Source organism: Nelumbo nucifera, chromosome 7 (assembly GCF_055504915.1).
Source record: "Nelumbo nucifera cultivar China Antique chromosome 7, China Antique-T2T, whole genome shotgun sequence".
Taxonomy (NCBI): Eukaryota; Viridiplantae; Streptophyta; class Magnoliopsida; order Proteales; family Nelumbonaceae; genus Nelumbo; species Nelumbo nucifera.
The window spans coordinates 33,414,348-33,438,015 of NC_142655.1; the positions used below are offsets into that span (position 1 = coordinate 33,414,348).

Genomic DNA, 23,668 nt, shown 5'->3' on the forward strand with positions numbered 1-23,668 from the left:
GCTGTGAAAACTCACTATATGAATATTTTGGTCATGCTTATGGAGTTTTGACAGTCAAGTGCTGGCTGGAATTACTTTACCAAGACCTTTGAAATTCTAGTTTATAGAGCTCAAAATGTGAGAGGTTGAGTGCGGGTTTGCTGGAGATTTTGCAACAAGAAATTGTCACCGAAGTCAATTTGTTATTCTCTTGCCTTCAATTATTTTATGAGAAATTTGGCTTGAGAAATGTAGAAAAATTATGATGGGAAAGCTTTTACAGCAGATCAAGTTGTTCCAAGAATCAAACATTGGCTGCAGGTTTTAAATAAATTGATTTCATGGCTTCAGCATGCTAATTCTAGTAGGCAATGAAACATTAAATTGTAAATCACTTCGAAGCCTATTATTATCAAGAAGATCCAATGGATAAAATGGCATCCTCGTGAAGAAAGTGTCTTTATATTGAATACTAATTGTGCAAGTAGGGGAAATCCTAGTATGGCGGAGGCCTCATAAGAGCTAAGAGAACTTCTCGAGGTGGAGCCAGGTTTAGCTGAACGTGATAGCTGTTCAGCGGGCTGTGGAATCAATGGTAAAGTTTTGTGTCAGTAATAAAATATATGGGACCCGCACCTTTTACAGTGGAGCCCATAAATTTATTACTGACATGAAACCTCATCATTGATTCCACATACAGCTGAACAGCCATGGCATTCAACCAATCTGAATTCATTCTCGAGTTACTGTAGTGAGGTCATCTGTTCAAATTTAATGTTTATCAACCAATGATGGCATAATACCCTGTTCTTAGTATAAAAAATATCATTCTAGAGAGTGATAATCAAATGTTGGTTGAGGTCCTGAAACCTTGGGCTAAAAACAACAATCTGCATGATATTATACAAAATTGTGATTCCCTTAATATCATTTTCTCTCATGTATTTAAATAAGCAAACAAACCAGCTGGCTTTCTTGCAAATATGGGTGTAGAAGAATGCTCTAATCATGTTTTCTTCAATGAGAATGATCTTGGGGCTCAGACTGCAAAGGTTGATTTGAGAAGACAGTTTGGATTAACATGTGGTTCTAGGGTTCAAATGGGCAGAGTGGAACTGGTGATGGAAAGATGTTGCATTATATGGTTTGGGGCATGGCGAATTATGTCCTCCTACAAGAGAACTATGGAGTTATAGAGCACCAATATGACCATTTATCAGAAAAGTAGAGGCCCAAAGAATCTTAAACCTGTATGACATACATAAAAAGTAGTGGCCCAAAGAGTAAACTTTCGTTACCAAATCATCTTTGGTAGTAAATTCATTAAAATTCATATCTAAGACAAATCGTGACTGAGGGCAATTGATAAAGTTAAATTACTAAAATATTTAAAATTATTAAAAATCGAGAATTATGTAAAATTTTCGATGGATCCATTTATTTGATAGATCCTCCCATGCGATCAGATCGGCTTCCCAGTGTGCCCCACAGCCCACTCCCCCTGTGCACTGGGCAAGGTTCAAAATTTTGATACGATACGCCGAGTATCGGGCATATCATATCGTATCATATCAATGGCTTCGTGATACGCCTTTTTAAAATGGTTTCAGGCAAAGTTTTTAAAACCAATCCGAAGAACGAACTGGTCAAGAGTCCGATTTCTGGGTCTAATGGTTCAAACGGTTAACTGCCCAAATCAACGCTTTACTGACCAAAATCAACAGTTTTTGGCAAAAATCCGATTTTGGGGAAAAACATTACTGGTCACTTGACTGATAGTTTTCCAGTCCGACCATCCAGTCCAGTCCAGTTTTAAAAACCATTATTTCAGAAACCACTCTTTTTTAATAAAAAATATGATTAAAAATATGCCAAAAAACCAAATTAAAAAAAAAAAACTAAAAAATATATAAAAACACATTAACTTAGGTACCAATACACATGGGCATATCGATATTTTGAAACTTGGCACTGGTTACATCTCCCCATAACCATGACAAGCACGGAAGATGTTTTCAATGCATGGATTGGATGGGCAGTGGGGCGCACTCGGTGGGCAGCTGCAAAGGTTCTTTCCTCTGCAAAATACATTATATGATTCTTTCCTAACAACAAAATCATGCAAAGTACATGGAAAATAATTTTTTTTTACAATTCCTACTTTTCCTAACTTTTTAGAAAAATCAATTCCTTGGCAAAAACCATATATTGAAAGGTTCCAGGTATCGATACATACGGTACTGTATTCATCGTTTTCAAGACCACCGAAACGCTAAATAATGGGAGCAACAAATTTTTTATAGGTTTGAACATAACTGTCCCAATAAACATAGTAGGGAAATTGTCAACTGAAAAACCAAAACAAAAAATAAGAGTATCGATGGTTAAACTCTGGATAGAGTTCAAACCATTGAGCAAGAGATAATATATCATGCATTTCAAGCACCTAACCATGTAAATATACTTGAACTAAAAGGATTAAATAAAAATTCTGAAATCAGTACATTTTTCATGTTCATTGCAGATTTAACACACAAACCCACTTCAGCTCTGTAAAAAAACAATCATTTTAATGCTTTTTTTTCTTGGTAAACTTGAATTTCATAGTTCTGTCCTCGCAAGAATGAAAGATCGTAGGTTGCTTTGCTAAGAACATCCCCTCCATACTTCATGTTAAACAGGTAAGAACAGGTAGATTTGTAGCATTTTAAATACAAAATGTCGTAAAATTGTATTAGATGCATTGAATTTCATTTTAACAGAGTAACATGGTCTTGATCCTTCTATAAATTAAAATTCCATGAGATTGATATTTTCAGCCAGAATTAGACATTGCTTCAGCTTCAAAAGTTTCTGCTGCTTCATCGGAAAAACTTGGAGCTTTGGGGATGAGTCCAAGCACCTTGAACATTAACTGGTCCTTGTCGAAATCGTTATTTGGCGTTGTCAATAACTTCTCTCCTGTAAAGATTGAATTGGCTCCAGCAAGGAAGCAAAGTGCCTGCTCAGCCATAGAAAATCGGACCCGCCCAGCTGATAGTCTGACCATTGCCTTTGGCATCACAATACGAGCAGTAGCAATCATCCGAATCATCTCCCATATCTCAACTGGCTAAAGAAAGAGCAAGCCAAGATAACTTTCTGAAAAAGGCTCATTTTTGAGGGGTGTTTCTTCAGATGATTAGTAAGATTTCACGCAATAACAGATGTCACACCAGTAAATTGACTTATTCGCATCATCACATTGTACATACTAGGAGGCAAAAGAACAGTGGGTATCCGCTTGATTCCATGGTGGCACCAGGAACCTTGCGTATTTGAGATACATGCAAAATAGGGGTATAGTAGAAATGCTTCTTATGTCCATGCAAACAGTTATCTCTTGAGACATGGGCCATGTAAGTTCACAAGTGTTCGTTTGGATTGTTTATTTTATTTTATTTTTCTCTCCTTGCTTTGATGTTGGGTGATTTCTTATCACCTCCTCTGTATTATTAATAAACCTTTTTTTATTTACTTTCTGTAAGCCAATAGGATGAGGGTTCTCTGTTGGTCTTGAAGTTGGGAGATGAAGATGCCTAAAGGTTAGAAGAGCCAAGGACCAGGAACTAAGAAAAATGTTAGGTTGCTGAGAAGACTAGGGCAAAAATGGCTAAGGGAGAAGGATCCCCACTTCAAGGCCCTGGTTCCCTACTTATAGAATCAGGGAACCAGGTTACATGCATGGAGTGCATATTCCAGAATCTTCTTCGACTTTAACAAGCATGCAAAAGACAAATCCCTCCTGTTTCTCCTGAATGAACACGTGCCAAGAACCATGAGGTCGTTAGACCACATTCTTGGGGGCCACTCCAAGAGTGACATGTATCCACACGGATGTCAGGTACAACCAGTCATGGTTTTCCTGAGGCTCTCATGCACCACACCCCGGGTGCACTCCCAAAATCTAAGATCCTGGTTTCAGCCTCGTGAGATCAAAGCTGGCTTATTAGTTCTGACTTTTGGATCTCGCGCACTAGTGAGATTGCATTGTCACATTACGTTTGCAAGATCTTCATTCTGTGAGATCCACTACCACCAAATCTTGCTTGGTCTTGTGAGATCACACTTTTGGGATCCTCCGAGCCCTATCAAAGGGTTTCAAAGAGGTAATTTCTCTAAAATATCAAGGTTACCATGAGTTTCTCATTCCATGACACTTCTTTTGCCTCACGTTTCCAGTTAATGCCTCAGTCTCAAATCCTTAAATATATATCCACTCTCTTCAACTTTGAGAAAAAAAAAACTATTTCTAATGTACCACTAGGTTTGTCAACCTCACATGTGTTTCTCAGTTACGCAGCCTTACACAGAACAACATTCAATGTTGGAAGGACATAGTGAAGAAGTTTCTTACAAAGTGGTTTGTGATGCAGAGGAAACTAACAATTGTGATTCTGAGAAATGTGAGACAAAGTAAAGCAGAGGATTTAATCGCATTCATCGTGTGACTCTACAGAGCTTTGCAATAAGTTCATAGAGAACATGTCAAAGAAAAGGATTTCGTAGATGAATGTATACAGGGGATGCACCAAAGGCATAAGGTGGTGTTGGAGAACCACCTTCAACGATGTTGATCCCCTTTTCTTTGGTATTTCTATCTAAGCAGGCCTCTTGGAAATAGCAGGAGGCATCTTGCTGGTCTTCTTGCTCCTTCCCTTACCAGGAGAATGCTTGGTTCTTTGACCAGTCACTTGACCTTTTGAAGCTGGAACTTTGGCGGTAGCACCCACGAGCATCATCTTTTTCTTCCTCTGTTTCTTTGGAATCCCTGGCTTCAAATCTCTTAGTAAATCATCTCTATTCATGGTCTTCTCGAGCCAAACTACCTGCAGCTATCCCACAGCTTCGACAACCAGAAGTTTGATGTTAGAGACACCATCATCTCACTAGGCAATACATCTATCAGCTTTTTCGCAAGAGAGACAAACAACTTCTTGTACTAGCTCTCCCTAATGGGGCCAAACATGTCCAACCTGAACTGCTGATACATTCAATTAGGGCGGTACATATAGTAATTCTGTTTGCCTCCCAACAATGCTAGTGTTGCACTTTTCCAATCCACCCACTCAATTCTAGTGTTCTTATCTTCTATTCTGACTGAATATGAATTGTCACTTCCAAACACAACCTCAAGGTAAGAACTTCTACGGAAGGCAGTCCTTGTATCCAACAAGTCAAGAAGGCACTTTGCAGTAACCTTTTGCAGCATCTTTACAAGCCTAACAACTGGTCTGATTCATAATAGAAATGCCTAAGTAAACAGAATAGTGTTTCCAACCACAACTTGAGGACCAAGGAATAAAAACTTTGACATCAGGCAGACTAAAAATTTGGCCAAATGCAGAGCTTCGCTGCCTCTACACTCTACAGACTGGGAAACCAGTAGATAGACTGAAAGGAAATTAGTAGCTTGAATCATCAATCTCCTCCATCAACTCATTGTCTATGTCCCTCTCCATCTTTGGACCAATTACCCTCAATTGAGCATGGCCCCAAATAACATGTCCCTGAATATGGAATATTGAGAAACATAACATCTTTCGAAGTAACAATAAATTTCCCTCAAGTTGTGACGAATGTGAGAGCTCACTGACACATTATAAGTGTTTTCTTGAATCCACACTCCTTGATGCTCTTCAAAGCAACCAAACAATCTGCTAGCTGCCAAAGGCACAACTCATTTTCGGAACAGCTTGCACCATACTTCAAAAATCTATGCTCCAGTTGCAAACACCCAAAAGCATTGTAAACTCTGGAAGGATGATGTCACACTCAAAGCTCCCGCCTCTGCACCAGATATACTGAGTGGTAATCTTCTTAGTAAAGGATTAGCAATACTCTTGTGACACAGGTCTGGATGCTCGTTCAAGTCATCCACCACCTCCTCATAACCTAAAGTTCTAATCTTCTCGGGGAAGTCATTGATAATAACATCAAATGTCACAGCCATACCCATGGTTGTAAAAAAAAAAGGAACACAAGGGGAGAAGAAGAGCAAAGCTGATAGAAGAAAACATAGTTGTCAAGGCGTCGCCTAGGCGACTAGGGCCCTTGGCTGGGCACCTCGCCCAAACACCTTGACTTTTAGCAACTAGGCGCCCCTTCCAGGCGACTAGGCGCCCACCTAAGCACAAAAATGACAAGGCGGGCGCCTTTTATAATATCATTTATATTGTTGTATCTTAATAATGTATGTGTTAATACATTTTATTATATGCTATATATAAATATATATATCGATTTTACTTTGTTTTAATGTTTTACTATTGAAATTTAAAAGATAAAAGGGTTTTGAGAAGAGAAAAAGAAAGAAAGAAAGAAAAGAAAGAATAGAATAATAAAGTTCTTTTTTTCTATTCTCCCTCTAATTAAATAAAACAGAAACTCCATCCTTGTTGTTTTTTTCTATTTTACTTTCCATCTTGAATATTTATCATATAAAGTTAATAACTTTCTTTAGCTGCTAATTAATATGAATTTGCTCTATTAAATACTTATTATAGTAGTATTATTTTTGAAAATAATGAAATTAATATATGTAAAAGATTTATATCTTTTAGATGTGATGATTTGCCACATTTTTTGAGGAAATTTAATGTTCTTAATTAAGAGAATTGCTATTTTTTCAATTAACATACATGCTGAATGTAAAACTAGGAAACTAGCCAAAAGTCAGTTTTTTATATTATAAATTTTTTATCGCCTAGGCGACTAGGCGACTAGGTGCCCCTAGTGTTGCCCAAAATCGCATAGACGCCTTGAAAACTATGGAAGAAAATTTACACCAGCAATATGTGTGTATTTAATCAAGAAAACAGCAAAAGAAAGGAAGAAATCAGTACAAGAAGACGAGGAGAAGATGGAAAAAGACACCAAATTAACAAGAATACTCTTAACAAGGCAACTGCCTATAAACATAAAGTAAAAGAGGCTAACAGGCCCATTAACTCAAAAAGATAAGAATACTTGCTTAAAAGTAACTAGGGTCCATCCAGCCAATATTTATACACTCCCCCTCAAGCTGAGCATAGATGCCAATCATGTTCAACTTCCTAACATACCGCTGTAATTTTGCTTTAGGAACTCCCCTTGTTAAGTACATCAGCTAGCTGCTCTTCAGATGCACTGAAGGGTAGGCAAACTTCCCCAGATGCCACTCTTTCTTTGATGGAAGTGTCTGCCAACCCCAATATAGTTCATTCAGTCATGTTGGATAGGATTATGTGCTATGTTAATGGTCACCTAATTATCACAATACAACATTTGTGACTTGTCATATTCAACACCCATCTCCTCCATTAGAGACCATAGTCACACCAATTCTGATACACCATAATCCATGACTATGTTCTACTTCAGTTAATGACCTGGCAACCACCGACAGTTTCTTGTTACTCCCCAAAACCATATTTCCAGCTACCATAGTACAATACCCAGATGTAGACCCTTGTCATCAAATACAACTTACAGTCTGCATCTGTATTAGGCCTCCAAATTTATGTGATCATGCTTTGCAAAAAGGATACCTTTTCCTAGTGTACCCTTTAAGTAGTTCAAAATTCTCTCTACTACAGCCACATGTGTAAACCTAGAATCATGCATAAACTGGCTGATGACACTAATTGCATAAGAAATGCTAGGGTGAATCATACATAGGCACAACTTCCCCAAAAAAAAACTCTGGGACACTCCTATCCGCAAGTAGCTCTCCATCAGAAGTTGGACAACTTATGATTCAAATCAATGGATGAGGTAGCTGGTTTCACCCTAACATTACCTGTCCCAATGAGAAACTTCAACCCCAAGAAGTACCCTAGATCCCCCAAATCTTTAATTTCAAATTTAGTATTAAGAAAATGTTTGCAACTTTTAACCTCCTACATATCATCACCAATAACAACAATGTCATCAACATAGACAATCAGAAAAGTAACCAGTCTATCTCTCATCATCACAAAGAGGGTATTGTCAGACCATATCTAGGTATTGCCAAATGCCAAATTGAATAAGAGCAGCCTTGAGCATTTCAAACTCCTAAGGCCATAAAGTGATTTATTCAGTTTACATGCCTTGCCCTACATCTCTTTTCAATGCATCCAGGGAGTGGCCAATGAAAATTAGCTGCCAAGGATAACAAAACTCTCACAGAAGTCATCTTATCAACTAGGGTAAATGTCTCCATGTAGTCTAGTTCATACATTTGTGTATACCCCTTAGTAACTAAGCAGGCTTTAAACCTTTCAATTGACCCATCTACATGATACTTTATGGTATAAACTCATTTGCACCTAACAGGCTCCTTGCCTTCAGATTCGATAGTTCTTCTGATACAGATTTAGGAATAGACTAAGAAGAAACAGATGCTAAGCAGGAATAATAGGATGGAGAGAGCAACCTATAAGATAGATACTTTGAAATGCAATATGCAATGCATTTTCTTTTACGTTTTCTTATAGCAATGAGGATATCAAGGTCAGCAAAGTAGGTTGCAAAGGTATGGCTCAACACTTGGAAGTCTAGGAAGCTCAAATGTAGAAGTGGAAACAATATGCTCATTCTTGTGCCTTCGCCACTACTACCACCTTTGAAGGATAGGAGGAGTCACAAAGGAGGGAGCATTTGGATGCAGCGGTGGAGCTGGAATAGAGAGTTAAGAAGAAAAGATGACTCAACAGGAGAGTGATCATCAATGGACTCAATTGGGACAAGAAAAGGAAGATCAAATAACTCAAAAGAATTCTCCCCCTAAGAAGAAAGACCATAAAAGGGAATAGACTATACAAAAAAGACATCCATAGAAACGAATTGAGTGCCACTAACAAGATCAAAACAACAGTAACTCTTCTATGTGGAGGCATAATCAACAAAAAAAACCATTTGCGGGCCTTTGGTTCAAATTTGTGTTTAGGAGCTAGGAATAGGGACATAGCATGTGCAACCAAGAGACGAAGGGGAAGAGAAAAAATCTGTGTTGGGAAAAAGCAGACTAAAGGGATATTTGAAACCCAAGACTCTAAATGCCATACCGTATAAGTTGTTGTAATAATAGCCTGCCCCCAAATTTTCAGAACATGTGAGGCAAAGAGGATGCATATGACTACTTCAATAATAAAATGGTTTTTGCATTCAACAGCTCCATTCAGTTGTGGAGCGTGCGCACAAGAGCTTTGGTGAACCCCAAAATCATCAAAGGTAAGAAACAAGACTTTTCTCAAAATATTTCTTAACATTATATGACTGGAATATTTTGATGTGTCAAACTGGGTAAAAAAAATTCATGAAATTGTCTCACAATCTTTGGAATTTCATCACATGAGCGCACCAAATATATCCAAGTGATACTGGAAAGGAAATGTAGATCTTTTAATACTCAGAGGATAATTGTTTTTACAATGCTTTGAGAATTCACTCGATTCACAATGTAACTTGATACACTAACTTCTTTAAACAACTTTGAAAAAAAATGACTCATAGAGGAAAAAGATAAATGACCTAACCATAAATGACATAACACAATACAACTGATGGACTCTAAAGGCACACCAAAAGCAATTCTCAAGAGCTATCCTTGGCTTCACTCACAAACATCTAGAAAGTATATTCCATTCAACTCATGGCCACTCCTAATCACCTTTCAAAACTGTAGGTCCTAAGAAAATGCAATAAGGGAAAAAGGTTATACACTTGTACAACAGTTTATAGATATATTCAGGTTACTTGTAGACAAAAGGTTAGTGTGGAGTTTAAGGACATGAACAAAGGTGAGGGTAAGGTAATCTATAGTCTCATTATCTCCCTTTCTAGAAATTGGGGCAAAAGAGCCATCAGGTACAGTGTTTTTATCATGACCAAAAAGAAAATATTAGGAACTAAATAGAGTGGATACACTAGTCATACCTCTCCCATACTTCTCAAATTCGGCCTTTACAACTACCAGCAGCTCAATGGTGTTCATTCAAGTCAGGTCTGGATGCTCATTCAAGTCGGCCATCACTTCTTCATAATCTAAACGTTTAATCTTCTCAACAAAGTCCTTGGGAGAGTGACAATGAATCTTCAGATGTCAAAGAGTCCGAGAAGGAGAAACCTTCTCGATTACTTTCGAATACTAAAATAAACCCTAAATCCCTCAGTTGATGCATCCTTGACCCAACCCACCCTGACCCTTTGTCCTGACCCTAATGGGTACCCTCGACCCAACCCCACCCTCACCCTTTTCCCCTAATCCTAATGGGCCATTCAACCCATATTGATCCGCCACTAGCATAGGTGGGCATGGGTGGGTTGGATGGACCAAATGAGTTGGGTCAAAATTGCCAGCCCTACTTGTAAGGAAGATCCAAGCACTACTACCACCAAAGCGGCGGACGACCTCCTTTACAGACTCAAATGGCAGAGGCATATCAATCTCACTCTAAGACTACCTTTTCTTTTGTTGTTATTACCAGCAGAAAGGTTTGGGAGAATAGGGTTTCTAGTCCAGCTACAGTACCCAGGTGTGGGTTCTGCACAGTGGTCAAATATCTCTAATGTCAGAATATAGGCTCTCAGCCATGGTACTGCAGAAAGTTTTGGGAAAATGGATATGGAAGTATGAAATCCCATCAATATAGAGGAATATAATTAACACAGATATGGATTTGCACCAGATCTCAAACCCCATAATCAACCATCTCTGCAATAGTGCAATTGCAGAAAAAACAAAATATCCTTTGGCCTTGTTCTGCAATGGCAAAAAGACCAAAGAGAGATCTAGTGCAAACCCAACCTCATTTGTTGGTCATTGCTGCAGTGGCAAAAAATCAGAAATTCCTATGGCCTTCTACAATGACGAAAAGACTAAGAGACTGGAGACTAGTCTCTCCTTCCATTGGTGATGAACAAACGGTCAAAGGAGATATTTGAACCTCAGTCCATCAATCCATCAATCATCAGCTTTTCCCACCAAAATTATTTGAACCTTGGTCTGTCAATCGTCAGTTGTTGCCGAATCTCCCTATTCTCTCCTCCCATCCTTAAGCTATGCAAATGCTAAACCCTTTCCCACCAGTTACCCGAACCTCAACTATTATGATTCGGTGGGTGCAGCCTTGGAAATCCAGATCCTTCTAGACTTAGAGGAGTGTCTAGGAACTGAGGACATGCCATTGCTCAATTTCCAGGTCCAGTGGGTGTGGAAGACTCAATTAGGGCTTAACTTATGGCAGTGGTTCAACGATTACAGATAGCTAGAGACTTAAATTTGAACAGACTAATTGTGTAAGGAGATTTCAAAAAGTAGTGGGATGGCTACAAAATCTGGAGACTGTTATTTAGGAATGTAGGGTTGAACTCAAGAAGGTTAAATGGCTTACCAGTAACATAACAATGAATGTACTTTGGAAGAGAAGATTGGTTAATGGAATGGTTGACTTCAAGCTAAATGTAATATGTAGATTTTTTTTGATAAGGTGAATTTCACACCTCTCCCTAGGTTGCTTGTATTGCTATATATTCTGGTTTTCTAATAAAAGTACTTCTGAAAAAGAAATCTCAACTGAGCATAATAAAGCCTTACCACAACAATTTATATCAACTATAAAAACCCTGGTCGTATTATCTATTGGATTATGAGATTTTGAGAAACTAAACAGTACTAATAATATTTTCAAAACCTTTGTTAAACAACAAAGATACACCCACTGTTTTTGCACCTTCCTTATGTAATTAGCAAATCTAATATTTGAAAGTTCATGCATCACAACCTAAAAATATTGTTATGATCTAAAGAGCCTAAAAATTTCTAGAACACAATACTTTCAGTTGAATTCAGGGAAATAATTTAGATAATAGGAATGTATAAGCAAACACTAGTTAAACAAGCAGCATCAACAAAGACAAGATAAATACAGTGAAAAGACCTATAAAAACATTTACCTTTTGGTCTTGAAGAGGTGTCCCTTTGACTGCAACCAGTGAGTTGATTGGAACACTCTCAGGGTGTGCTGGAAGTGTTGCTAATGTGTGCAATAAACCAACTCGGTCCTCCTCCGCTTCTCCAAGTCCTATTATTCCTCCTGTCAACAGAGTTTAGGGCAAATGAGTTGACAATACCTATGGTTTCAGAAGTTGAGATATGTCAGAAATGTCAACCAACATATTCCAGTGTCAAGACCAAAACAAGACATGTTCAAGTGAGTTTTAAAAATACAAAAAACAACGGTTCACGTGTATTGTTTTGGTCAATGTGGACCAAATTGGCCAATACACAAAATATCCAATATTCTAGCTTTTAAATAAAATACTTTGAAACCAGTGTCAACATATTCTAACAAAAAAGAAACGCAAGGATATAGAAAAAGGGAAGCATATTTTACACCAGGAAAGTGAAAATGAAAGATCAGATGTATCCATTGGCATGTAGCAACAAAGAGTGAAAAAGAAAGATTGTCAGTTTCTAGTGCAACCGTTCATGCATAGAAGGGAGAAAATCGAGGTTTATATACCTGGAAACCCACAACACAACAGCAGACTTGCAGAATCCTAGGTTAATTCAGATCTTGGAGCTGAAACTCAAGAGGGGAGAAAGGAGTGCCTACATACCTGGAAACCTATGAGTCACAACACAGCGGCAGATCTTTCAACTTTGTAGCTCTCAGCAAAATGGTAGTGGCAACATCTTCATTGTTTCAAATCCTTTTTTTTTTTGATGAATGATAATAAATTTATTAATTCAGAAGCAGATTTAGTGTGAGTTCATACAACATCCCAGGGAGAGGTGCGAGCTGCAACCCCTCCTTGAATCTTACAAGTAAACTAGGAAAGAAAAGCAAGAATCGCAACTGAACCCAAAAGAATTCTTCCCTATTTACACCTTGCTTAGCTAGCACATCTAACAAAGTATTTGCTGATCTCCCCACCCAAAGTACAGTGACCAACATATTCCTTGTCAACCAACTAAATTTCTTCATTTCATTCTTGTAACACCACATAGCCTCTTAAGGATTTTTCAACCAACCCACCACAACTTTGGAATCCCCCTAGATTGTTGGGTGTTGTACCCCCAGCTGGTTTGCAAATTGCACCCCTTGTACAACAGCTAAAAGTTCTGCCCTGATGGAGTCCCCAATTCCCGAGGGACCTGAGTAGAGCAACAAAATCTCTCCCTTCTCATTTCTCAAAGCACCCCCCATTCCGGATAATCCTGGATTACCCATGCTACTTCCATCAAGGTTCAACTTCAGTGAGCCTTCGGATGGAGGAGACCAGCTTGTAATTGATTTGTCCTTTAGAGATGAACACTTCGCTACTGTTGACCAATTTCTCCAAAGGTCATTAAAGGAGAATTGATGAAAGATTTCCAAGGTCCTCAGCCAAAGTATTGCCCTATTTAACACACAATCTTTCAATTCCCAACTGCTCCTTTCCTTTTATTGAAAAATTCTAATATTCCTTTCTTCCCAAAGAGTCCAAATCAAGGTAGCACGAGCACATCTCAACATAATTCTCCCTATTGTTGTAGGCCAATAAAAGGTAGAATGGTTGAAGAGCATGTGAGCTTCTGCTGGTAGACTCCAACTACTCCCAAACAACGAAAGTAGCCAACTGCAGAAAAGGGACAAGATATTAAAATAGGTGGTAACAATCCTCACCGTGAACTCTATAGAGGATACACCAATTAGGAGAAATACAGAGGAAAGGTCTTCTCTTTTGTAGGTTATCTAGAGTGTTTACTTTCCCATGGATTCCCAACAAAACGCCATAATTTTTTGGGGAATTGGCCTACACCAAATTTCTTTTGACAGAAAGGGTTGGTGTGTAGAAAGTTGAGAGATGGACTTAAAGAAAGAAGCACAAGTGAAGGTTTCATTGGGTCTAGGAGTCCATACCCTCTTATCTGGCTTGGAGGGATCCAAACAAACCTGATTAAGACAACCAAGCAAGACAAAAAGAGATTCAATTTCATCATCCCTAAGTCCCCTACGAAACCCAAAATCCCAAGTAGGATCTAAGGGTGTTCCCAAAGGTGAGACAAATTTTGAGACCACCTCTTTTTTGTACAAAGAAACAAAAAAATAGCGAAGGGAACAGATCCTTTAAAGGTGTGTCTCCTACCCAAATATCCTCCCAAAAATGAATAGTGTTGCCAAAACAAACTTCATACCTGAAAATTTGAGGAATTGAGGAAGGGTGTTGTGAATGGCCTTCCAAGGTGCTGCTAGGTTAGCTTGCCTTGATACACCAGCATCCCATCCATTCTCTGACCTCCCATGAATGCTTCCCACCACCTCATGCCACAACCTCTCTCTTTCCAATGGCCATCGCCACAACCATTTCCCTAACAGAGCTTGATTTTTTCTAGTTACCCTCCTAAGTCCCAAACCCCCCTCTTCTTTACTTCTGCACACAATTTCCCAATTAACCAAGTGATCCTTTTTTTCTTGTCCTGGATCCCATAAGAAATATCTCATCAACTTCTCCAGTTTCCTAGCTTCCCTAACTGGTATCCTAAAAACAGACAAAAAATAGGTAGGTAAGTTAGCCAAGGTAGCTCTTATTAGGGTAATTCTCCCTCCTAAAGAGACATAATTCCTCTTCCATGAGGCTAATCTCTTCTCAAACTTTTCTATCACTAGGGTCCAAAATCTACTCTCCTTAGGATTTGCCCCTAAAGGAAGCCCTAAATATGACATAGGCCAAGCAGAGGTGGAACATTCAAGACACTCCGCAATAGCCTCGACCTCCCCTACCTCCAAATTTATACCCGCTATGCAGCTCTTTTCCAAATTTATTCTCAAATTAGAAATACTTTCAAATCCTTTGATTAGCTCCTTTAGGTTTGCTACCTTTTCGCTAAAACCTCCTTCACAAAAGATCATTAGGTCATCTGCAAACTTGAAGGTGGGTGACAGGGACTTGGTGTCTCCCTATTCTCCAACCCCTAATGGCATCTTCACTGTTAGCCTTAGTAATGATCCTACTAATTACATTGGCTACTAAGGTAAAAAGTAAGGGTGAGAGTGGAGATCCCCTTGCCTGACACCCCTGCAAGCTGGAAAAAAGCCCCTCACCATACCATTTACTAGAATAGAGTAGTGGCAAGTACTGATACACCAAAAATCCAACAAAACCACTTGCCCCCAAATCCACAGTTTCGCATAACCTCTAATAGAAACACCCAGTCCACCAAATCATAGGCCTTTTCAAGATCCAATTTACAAATGAAACCTCTCTTCCTAGACCTTTTCATTTCCTCCACACACTCATTCGCAATTAAGATCTTATATGTTATTTGTTGCCCTTGAATGAAAGCCCCATGGGTTTCACTAATGATAGAAGGGAGGACTGTTTTGATCCTCAACGAGAGCACTTTAGCCAGAATTTTATAGATGTTTGTCACCAGACTAATAGGCCTATAATCTTTTGGGTGGTTGGCATCATTCTTAGAGAGTTTCAGTTGAACAAATCTCAATATATAACAACCATGCTCTGGTAAGGATGTAACCATAATATCTACCATAAACCAATAACCAGAAATAGCTCCAAAGCAGTGAGCCTAGCTTCTTGATAGTTTTTCTGCTTCTTACATTTTGTAGAAAGGCTTGGTGTTTCTTTCTTGATTGTCCCTAATAAGTTCAGAATATTTGAGGTTTAGAGACCTCAGAGAACTAGTAGACTAGTAGTCATGAGAGAAGCCAAGGCCAAGAGGTACATGAGGTACATCAAAACCCATTTTATCTGCATGCATGCACACAGTTGAGGATTAGAGACCAAAGAGAACTAGTAGCCATGGGAGGAGCCAAGGCCAAGAAGTACAGGAGGTACATCAAAACCCACTTTATTCACACACACACACACACAAAAAGGTATCATTTACATGACCCTGTTCCATGGCCCCTTTATTCATCCTTTGCACTTGAACTGACCACTTCAGTTTGCTCCTTATTCTCCATGTCACCTAGTTCCTACCTACAAAATGTGTACAAACCAGTAGTAGATATTATCATCTATTAAGCCAGCTCAATCAACATCCATATATACTTCAACCTTATGATCCCATGCTTGGAGAAAAGAGTCCTTTTCTAGGGCGCTTCTTTGAATACTTAAGCATACATTCAATTGCAGTTAAATGTGATGTCTGGGGTAAACAAATGAATTAAACACCTACAAGATAAGCAATGTATAGACATGCCATGGATAAATACAATAGCCTCCCAAGTAAATGTTCAAATAGCTTGACATCTGGTTATTATCTAACCATTATTTTCCCCAAGTCTATGGTTGAGATCAATGGGAGTATCAGCTAGTTTATAACCCTATTTTCCTGTGTCTTTGAAAAGATCCAAGATGTATTATTACCTTGGGAAAAAATATGCCAAGTCCTTGACTTCAAATTGAGATGCTAAGTACACTTTTAGCTTCCATGTCCTGAATTCCAGTAATAATAATATTGTCACAACATATACAACCAAGGCTGCTATATGGTTCCAATCCCTCTACATAAATACAGTGTGATATGCTCAGCAATGTTTGTAACCAACTTGATGGACTACCTTACTAAACTTGTCAAGCCATGCTCTTGGTGATTGTTATAGGCCATATAAAGATTTCTTCAAACAGCACACCTTCTCAAAGCCTTGGAGCTGAACACCTAGAGGCCTAACCAATGTTTGTAACCCACTTGATGGACTACCTTACTAAACTTGTCAAACCATGCTCTTGGTGATTGTTATAGGCCATATAAAGATTTCTTCAAACAGCACACCTTCTCAAAGCCTTGGAGCTGAACACCTAGAGGCCTAACCAAATAGACTTTTTCTAGATCATCATCATTAAGGAATGCATTCTTGATATCTTAAATTCTTAATTGATGAAAATGCAAAGAGAAGTTGCCACAAGGGAAAAAGATTCTTATGGAGTTATTTACTTCTTTTTGGCCACAAGTGCAAAATTTTCAATATAATCAACCCCATACATCTGCCTAAATCCTCTTGCAATTAGTCTAGCCTTGTATCTTTCAACTGAACCTCTGAACCATCAACCCAATGCTACTAGATGCTTTATAAGAGACTCCATTTACACCCCACATGTTTGTTTCCCTTCTGGAAAATGAACTCACTCCCGTGTCTGGTCTTTGTGAAGGGCATCAATTTTTTCTAACATAGTGTTTTTTTCTCTTAGAAGATCTCAGGGCCTTTGCAACACTTAGGAATAGATATACTATACACAATAGACACAAATCAGGATATGAAGAAGCTAAAATAACACAGCTGAAATGAGCTACAGGGTGCTATATACATGATCCAGTACCTTTGTAGTAGCAATGAGAAGATCAAGATCATTAGGGATAAGATCAGGATTTACCATATGAGAATCGGGCTCCATAGTTAGAGGCAGAGGCCAACCCTTATGGCCATGAGTATATACATGCAACTTAGGCTAACGCATTGACACAACAATGGGTATCTATAAATGAACTTGTCTCTCCTCAATATTACTAATTTTTGCCCTTGAGGAGAGAAGAAAACATGGATGAGACTCAAGAAAGGTTACATCGATGGATATAAAGACTTTTTGGGATATAGGTCCATAACAACACTTGCATCTTTTGTATGAGAAGGGATACCCAATAAAGAAACAAGGAAAAGATTTAGCATACCAGTAGGTGCCAAATTTTGGACAAAACACTTACACCCAAACATCAAGGAATGGGGAATAGAGGTGAAGAAGTAAACGTTATTCGATGTATGGCTAGATAACTATAAAACATGCTCAACATGTAATTGATGAGATAAGTGACATCAAGAATAATCTCCCCAAGAATGGTTGGGTATGTTCAGCTGAAGGAAGCCTCATAAACAAAGTGTCAGTACCTGTCTAAACCTATACTTTATTGTTGACATGCTTAATAGATAGAACATCCAAAAGTATTAATGACTTGATGTCATATTAATAAATTCAAAAATACAATGTAATGCAAACACAGATTAGCAAGGCAACATGGATAAAAGAGAATCTACCATTGGATTTATCTTTACATTTGGGGAAGGATCAATTTCATGGAGAAGTAGAAGATACAGCAGTATCAAAAGCAACAAATGAAACAATCTTCATTAAAAACTTAGCAAGAGAATCACAAGCTGTGCAAAATAAAACAGAACCCATTGCATTATCTTGTGACAAGGAGGAAACTATTTTTATAACTAAGGACCATTACTTTCATTAAAAAATAAAAGTGCATTAAAACTAGATATTATTACTTGAAAAAAATAGTTTAGGAAGGGAAAATCACCACTATACAATTTACTTCCAAGTGAGACCTTGGGGCACTTTAAAGCACTACCTCCTGTATTGTTGGGTAGTCACGATAGGGAAATATATCCAGAATAATCAAAAATGATCTTTAGGCCAAGTGGGAGATGTCAGAATTATGTGTCTTTTATGGATGACAAAGAATGAGCTAAAGAATGTCACGTGGTGTCTTTTAGTGGCTGGAATGGTTAAATAATCCAGAGGATGTCATGTGGTGTCAGAATTATGCGTCTTTTTGTGATGGAATGGTTAAATAATCCAGAGGATGTCACATGGTGTTACAAGAAGGAGCTAAAGAAATTTAAATCGCTGACAAAGAATATGTCTGAAATAATACAGTGGGTGGGGAGATCAGCTAATGCTTTTTGCTGATGTCTTGGCAAAACAAGGGACAAATAGGGAAACATTGTTCTGCACTCAACTGTAATTTTGTATCAGCACTCGTGTACTTTTTTCTTTAGCTTATGTGTTTTCTGTTTGGAGAGGTGGAACCCCGTACCTTTCCAAGGAACAGTTCATGTAATCTGTCTTTGATTTAATGAAAATGTGATGTTTTATCTATCAAAAACAAATTTAGTGGGTAAATCCATTTCTTCTGGTCTTGGACTATCAAACAACATTGCCTATCTCAAATAATAATCAACATATACTTTATTCAATCCAATGCCTTAAAATAATCTTAATTTTTCTTTGTACCCCAAATTGTACCAAAAGTTTGTTTGATTTCAATGTAGGGAAGTACTTTCATTATTTAAAATGTTTTGCACTAAGTTAGGGTAATCTTCAAATATTTTCTTTGATAACTTCAGCTTGACTGATTTGTAGTTGACAGCAATCAGTGGATCCCAAGATCTAAATCTTGTTTTCCTTATAGCCTGCTTCTTTTAAGTGTGTTGATTTGTCACTGTCAGCTAACTCCTTTTCTTTAGATCATATTGTCAAACCCTAAAACCTAATTATTTACCCCCAACTCTAAATTATTTCTCTACTATTTCCTTAATTAAAATGTAACTAATTCCTCTGTGGCAACTCGCAAAAGCCACCATTTCTACCCAAGTAGTACCATCAATTTATGTCATCACTAGAATTAGAAATCCAGTCCCAAATCAAGGATCAGACATTATTCATGATGTCAATGTGTCATAGGCTTGATAAAGAAAAAAGATACATTATTTTGCTTCATTTTCCACAAAAAAAAATGATAATCCTTCTCTCCAGGTAACATTATATTTCAGAAAGTAGACAGCTTAAATAAGCATTTTCTTCTCTAAGCAACAATCTGACTCGTGCTAAATCTTTTTTTTTTTTTTGAGCATTGCCCCAATCACTTATAATAAAATAATGGTTTAAGGGTTTTTATGTCTTCTGAAATACCTGAACAGACACTGATCCCTGCTTCACGAACATGATCAAGAGTTTTAAGGCGTTCATCGTAAGACCTTGTGGTTATGATTTTAGAGTAATACTCCCTTGAGGTATCAAGGTTATGATTGTAAGCTGTAAGCCCTGCCTTCTTAAGTTCCATTGCTTGCTGCTTTTCTAGCATGCCCAATGTGCAGCAGACTTCCATGCCCATATCCCTGGCACATGACAAATACTACACACATAGGTTAGAATTTAAACATTGCAGGCCATACCTTGTAACTCTAGTTTGTAACCTCAAAATACATAGCACACAACCAGTGGAACTGGAAGAAGTAATTTAAGCACCCAGGATTTATTACATAAGCATGACTCAAGCATGTTAGCTGAGTGGAGTTTTTATTTTATGCATGTTGGTTTGTCAGTGTTTCTGTTGGGGGATGCTTTCTATGTTGACTGTGATCCTTTCTGGGTGGGAAGGGGGAGTTCTCCTTTTTGTCTATAAAAATCTTTATTATCTGGAAAAATAAAAAGCAATGTTAGCTGAGGAACCCAATGCTGCTGAATTTACTAAATTTACTAATTATTCAGTCTAGTATACCTAATACCAATATAGAGCCTTTTTACCTACAGTTAAAATTTTGTTGTTGCTTTTTCCCCTGGGCAAAGAGCTTACATCACAGGAGTAGTGCATGCCCCAAACTCCCCAACCCCAATGAAGGCAGGATTGAATCCCAGGTCTCTGCTCCAACCTGCAGGAATCTTACCAGGGAGCTAACTGGCACCTTCACCTTAATTTCAGATCTCTATATTTTTTTAACTCCAAAGTTTACTCCAAGTGTAGGTGACAAGGTGTGGCCATAGTTGTTAAGGCGACGCCTAGGCAACAAAGCACCCTTTGAGGCTCACCTCACCTAATCGCCAAACAGTTTTGTACTATGTATTATAAAATACTTTTTGATTATTTATTTTTTGACATTATAATTATAAAATAGGCACTATTAAACCCCCAAAGACTTTAAAACCTGAACCAATAAGGCAGAACTTAAAACACATTTTCTACTACTACTACTACTACTATTATGAATAATTATCAAGGAAATATGGTCATGGTACCTAGGAAACTACCCTAGGATCTATGTTTTCTACATAAAAAAATCAACCGCCTAGGCGACATCTAGGCACCCACCTAGGCAACTAGGCGCCCCCCTGTCGCCTAGCCTCACCTTCGCGCCTTGAAAACTATGGGTGTGGCCACCATAAAATCAAACAATAAACCTAGGAGGGGGATGTAAAAGCCTTACCCCTCTAGAAAAACTATACAGCAGACCTCCAGATAATAAAAACAGGACTAGAGAGTCTGCGAGAACCAAGACAATCACTGAATGTGCAAGGAATACCATGCCCATCAGCCCAAAGAAGAGCTTGAAGCAGACGTGGAAGAACAAGCCAACAGTTGAAGAAGAAACCTTTTTCACCATTGTCACAGCCTAATTTAGAAAGACAGTCTACCACTTGGTTAGCTTCTCTTTAAATGTGGCGGAATTCAATATCCATGTAGCTTTGAAAATCCAAAATACACTCATGTCAATACCATAACCGCTAAGGTAATGAAGCTGACTGTATAATTATATTAAATAAAACTTTGGAGTCAGTTTCCACCACCACCTTTGATATGCCCAGCGATCTCACCATATCCAAACAATCCACCAACACATCAGTTTCAGTCAAAAGATTAGATCTTCCCCATAGCAGTTGTAGAATGCAGAAAAAATTATTTCTAGCATCAGTAAGGACTCCCCCTCCACCTAACAACCCTGGACAGACACATGAAGCTCCATCAACATTTAGTTTCATGTAATCCAAAGGCACATGAGTAACGAGAACCACCCTCAAAATGGTTCCTCAATAAGGCTGAATAGCAACTTCCAAGCAGTGCATAGACAAACTCTGATTCCATGAGAGAGATTGAAAACTGTCTCAAAGAGCCAATCTCCTAAAACCAACGCTCTAACACCCAAATGGTTCACTCTGAAAATTGGTAATTCCCCTACATTCACATATTTCTATCCTTCAAAATCTCCCAAGTAATGAAGCAATCAAGTAAACCAGCCATTCAAGCCCATTGATTATTTGAGTCTTTAGCTATATCTAACCACATAGTGAGCAGTATACGAATGGACTCATCAAAACTCCACATCCATGATGCTACTAAACTGAGACCACACCTTTCTTGCAAGACGCCCCCCTCCCCACGAAAAGATGATTAACATCCTCGGTGGTGGCATTCCTACAACAGCAACACCTGAAAGCTAGAGAGACGCCCAACATCCCATGAGCAATTTCCAATTTAAAAAGCAACCTTTGGTCTGAAGAAAAAGGGGAAGCTGCTTTGGAAGACCATTCTGGCGCCTGGTTTAGCGTCTATATGGTCTGAGAGAAAAAATCGAATTTTCTGTAACAAAGTGAGAAGCACAGAGGACCTAATCCAGCTAACTGTGAACAAGCTTGTCTCTTGGATATCTGTAACACCTGAGCTTAAGCATCAGAATGTGTTTCAGATACTTTACTCTCAATCTCTGTGGAATTTATAACTTGTATTTCTCTCTGGTGAGGTGCACCAGGGAGATGTTGTAATCCTTTTCATCCATCATCAATAAAATTCTTACCTTACCTTTTAAAAAAGAAAACAAAAGAAACATACATGCAGGAAGCAAATCCCACCTTTTCCTCCCACACAAATGTTTCCTCAAGGACCACAAGGTCGTGTCTATACGAACGTCAAATACAGCTGATCATGGTTTCCCTAATGCAATCGTGTGCTTTGCTCCAATCATACTCTTAAGTACTTAGTTAATCTTTCACAAGATCTTCTGATGTGAAGTCACAACGGGACTCCGCTTAGCAATATCATACTGGATTTATGTTTTGAATCTCACATAGCTCAACGAGGTCATATTATCCTCGACCCATGAGATCCTTTGTCACTAGATCTTGCTCAATCTAGTGAGATCACATTTTTTCTCCTACTAAGTAGTAAGTACTAATGCAATACTGCGAGTCCCCATGACGCAGCGTGGAAGCAATGAGAACCGGGGCTGGCTATGCAAGCACCGGGCGTTCGCTAGCACCTAGCGAAAAACACCGATTTCTCTAGGAGAGAGAAAAGGTGGCGAAAATAGGAAGGAGAACTTGAAGAAATTCTGAAAATTTGAAGTATGAATTGATGAATAACTTTGGGAAAATAGCAGTATTTATAATACACTTGGGAATTGTAAAAGAACTAGGAAAGAACATGAGTCTTGATCTTGATCTTGATCCTCTTGGGCTGTCTTGATAAGGTCGAACCCTCTTGGAATTCTTGGGCTTGATCTTCCACCGTCCGATCTCCCTGGCTCCCCTTATGCATGAATCTGGGAGTCTTGGATTTCTTGATGCTTCTTGGAGTCTTTGTTGGATCTTGATTGGAGTCTTGAATTCTTGCTAATCTTGGAAGAGTCTTGATAATCTTGGATTCTTGATAAGTCTTGGAGTCTTGGGAGAGTCTTAATGGATCTTGAATTATCCTATTATCCTTTCTTGACTTATCTTGGACTCTTGACCTTATCCTAGGAGCTGCTGCCCCTAGGGGTGAGATGGGCCTTGGGATGGGCCTCCATCATTCTCCCCCACTTGGAGAGAACTCGACCCCGAGTCGTGATGAGGATAGGCAAGTGTTATCTCTGGCAGGTACCAGTGAAGGTCAGCAACGTTGAAGGTCTTGGATATACCCATATGATCTGGTAGGTCCACTATATAGGCATTATCATTAATCTTCTTCACGATCTTGTATGGACCATACTTCCGAGGCTTCAACTTGTTGTAGGTACCTACGGGAATTCTTTCCTTCCTTAAGAAGACCATAACCTCATCACCTACATCAAACACTTGAGGTCGGCGGTGTTTGTCTGCGGCCATCTTGTACTTGGCGTTGGATTGCTCTAACTTCTGCTTC

General features: G+C 38.6%; 1 protein-coding gene across 1 annotated transcript in view; it reads right to left on the reverse strand.

The window, feature by feature from the left end:
• Window positions 1-2,684: 2,684 nt before the first annotated feature.
• Window positions 2,685-23,668, reverse strand: part of BIO2 (Radical SAM superfamily protein) — a 51,483-nt gene continuing 30,499 nt past the window's right edge. Inside the window, exons 4-6 of the mRNA XM_010260294.3 lie at window positions 19,687-19,892; window positions 11,938-12,077; window positions 2,685-3,091 (exon numbers count right to left, since the gene is read on the reverse strand). Of these exons, the coding sequence (XP_010258596.1) occupies window positions 2,795-3,091; window positions 11,938-12,077; window positions 19,687-19,892 (643 nt within the window). The 3' untranslated portion in view covers window positions 2,685-2,794. The remainder of the gene's footprint in view (window positions 3,092-11,937; window positions 12,078-19,686; window positions 19,893-23,668) is intronic.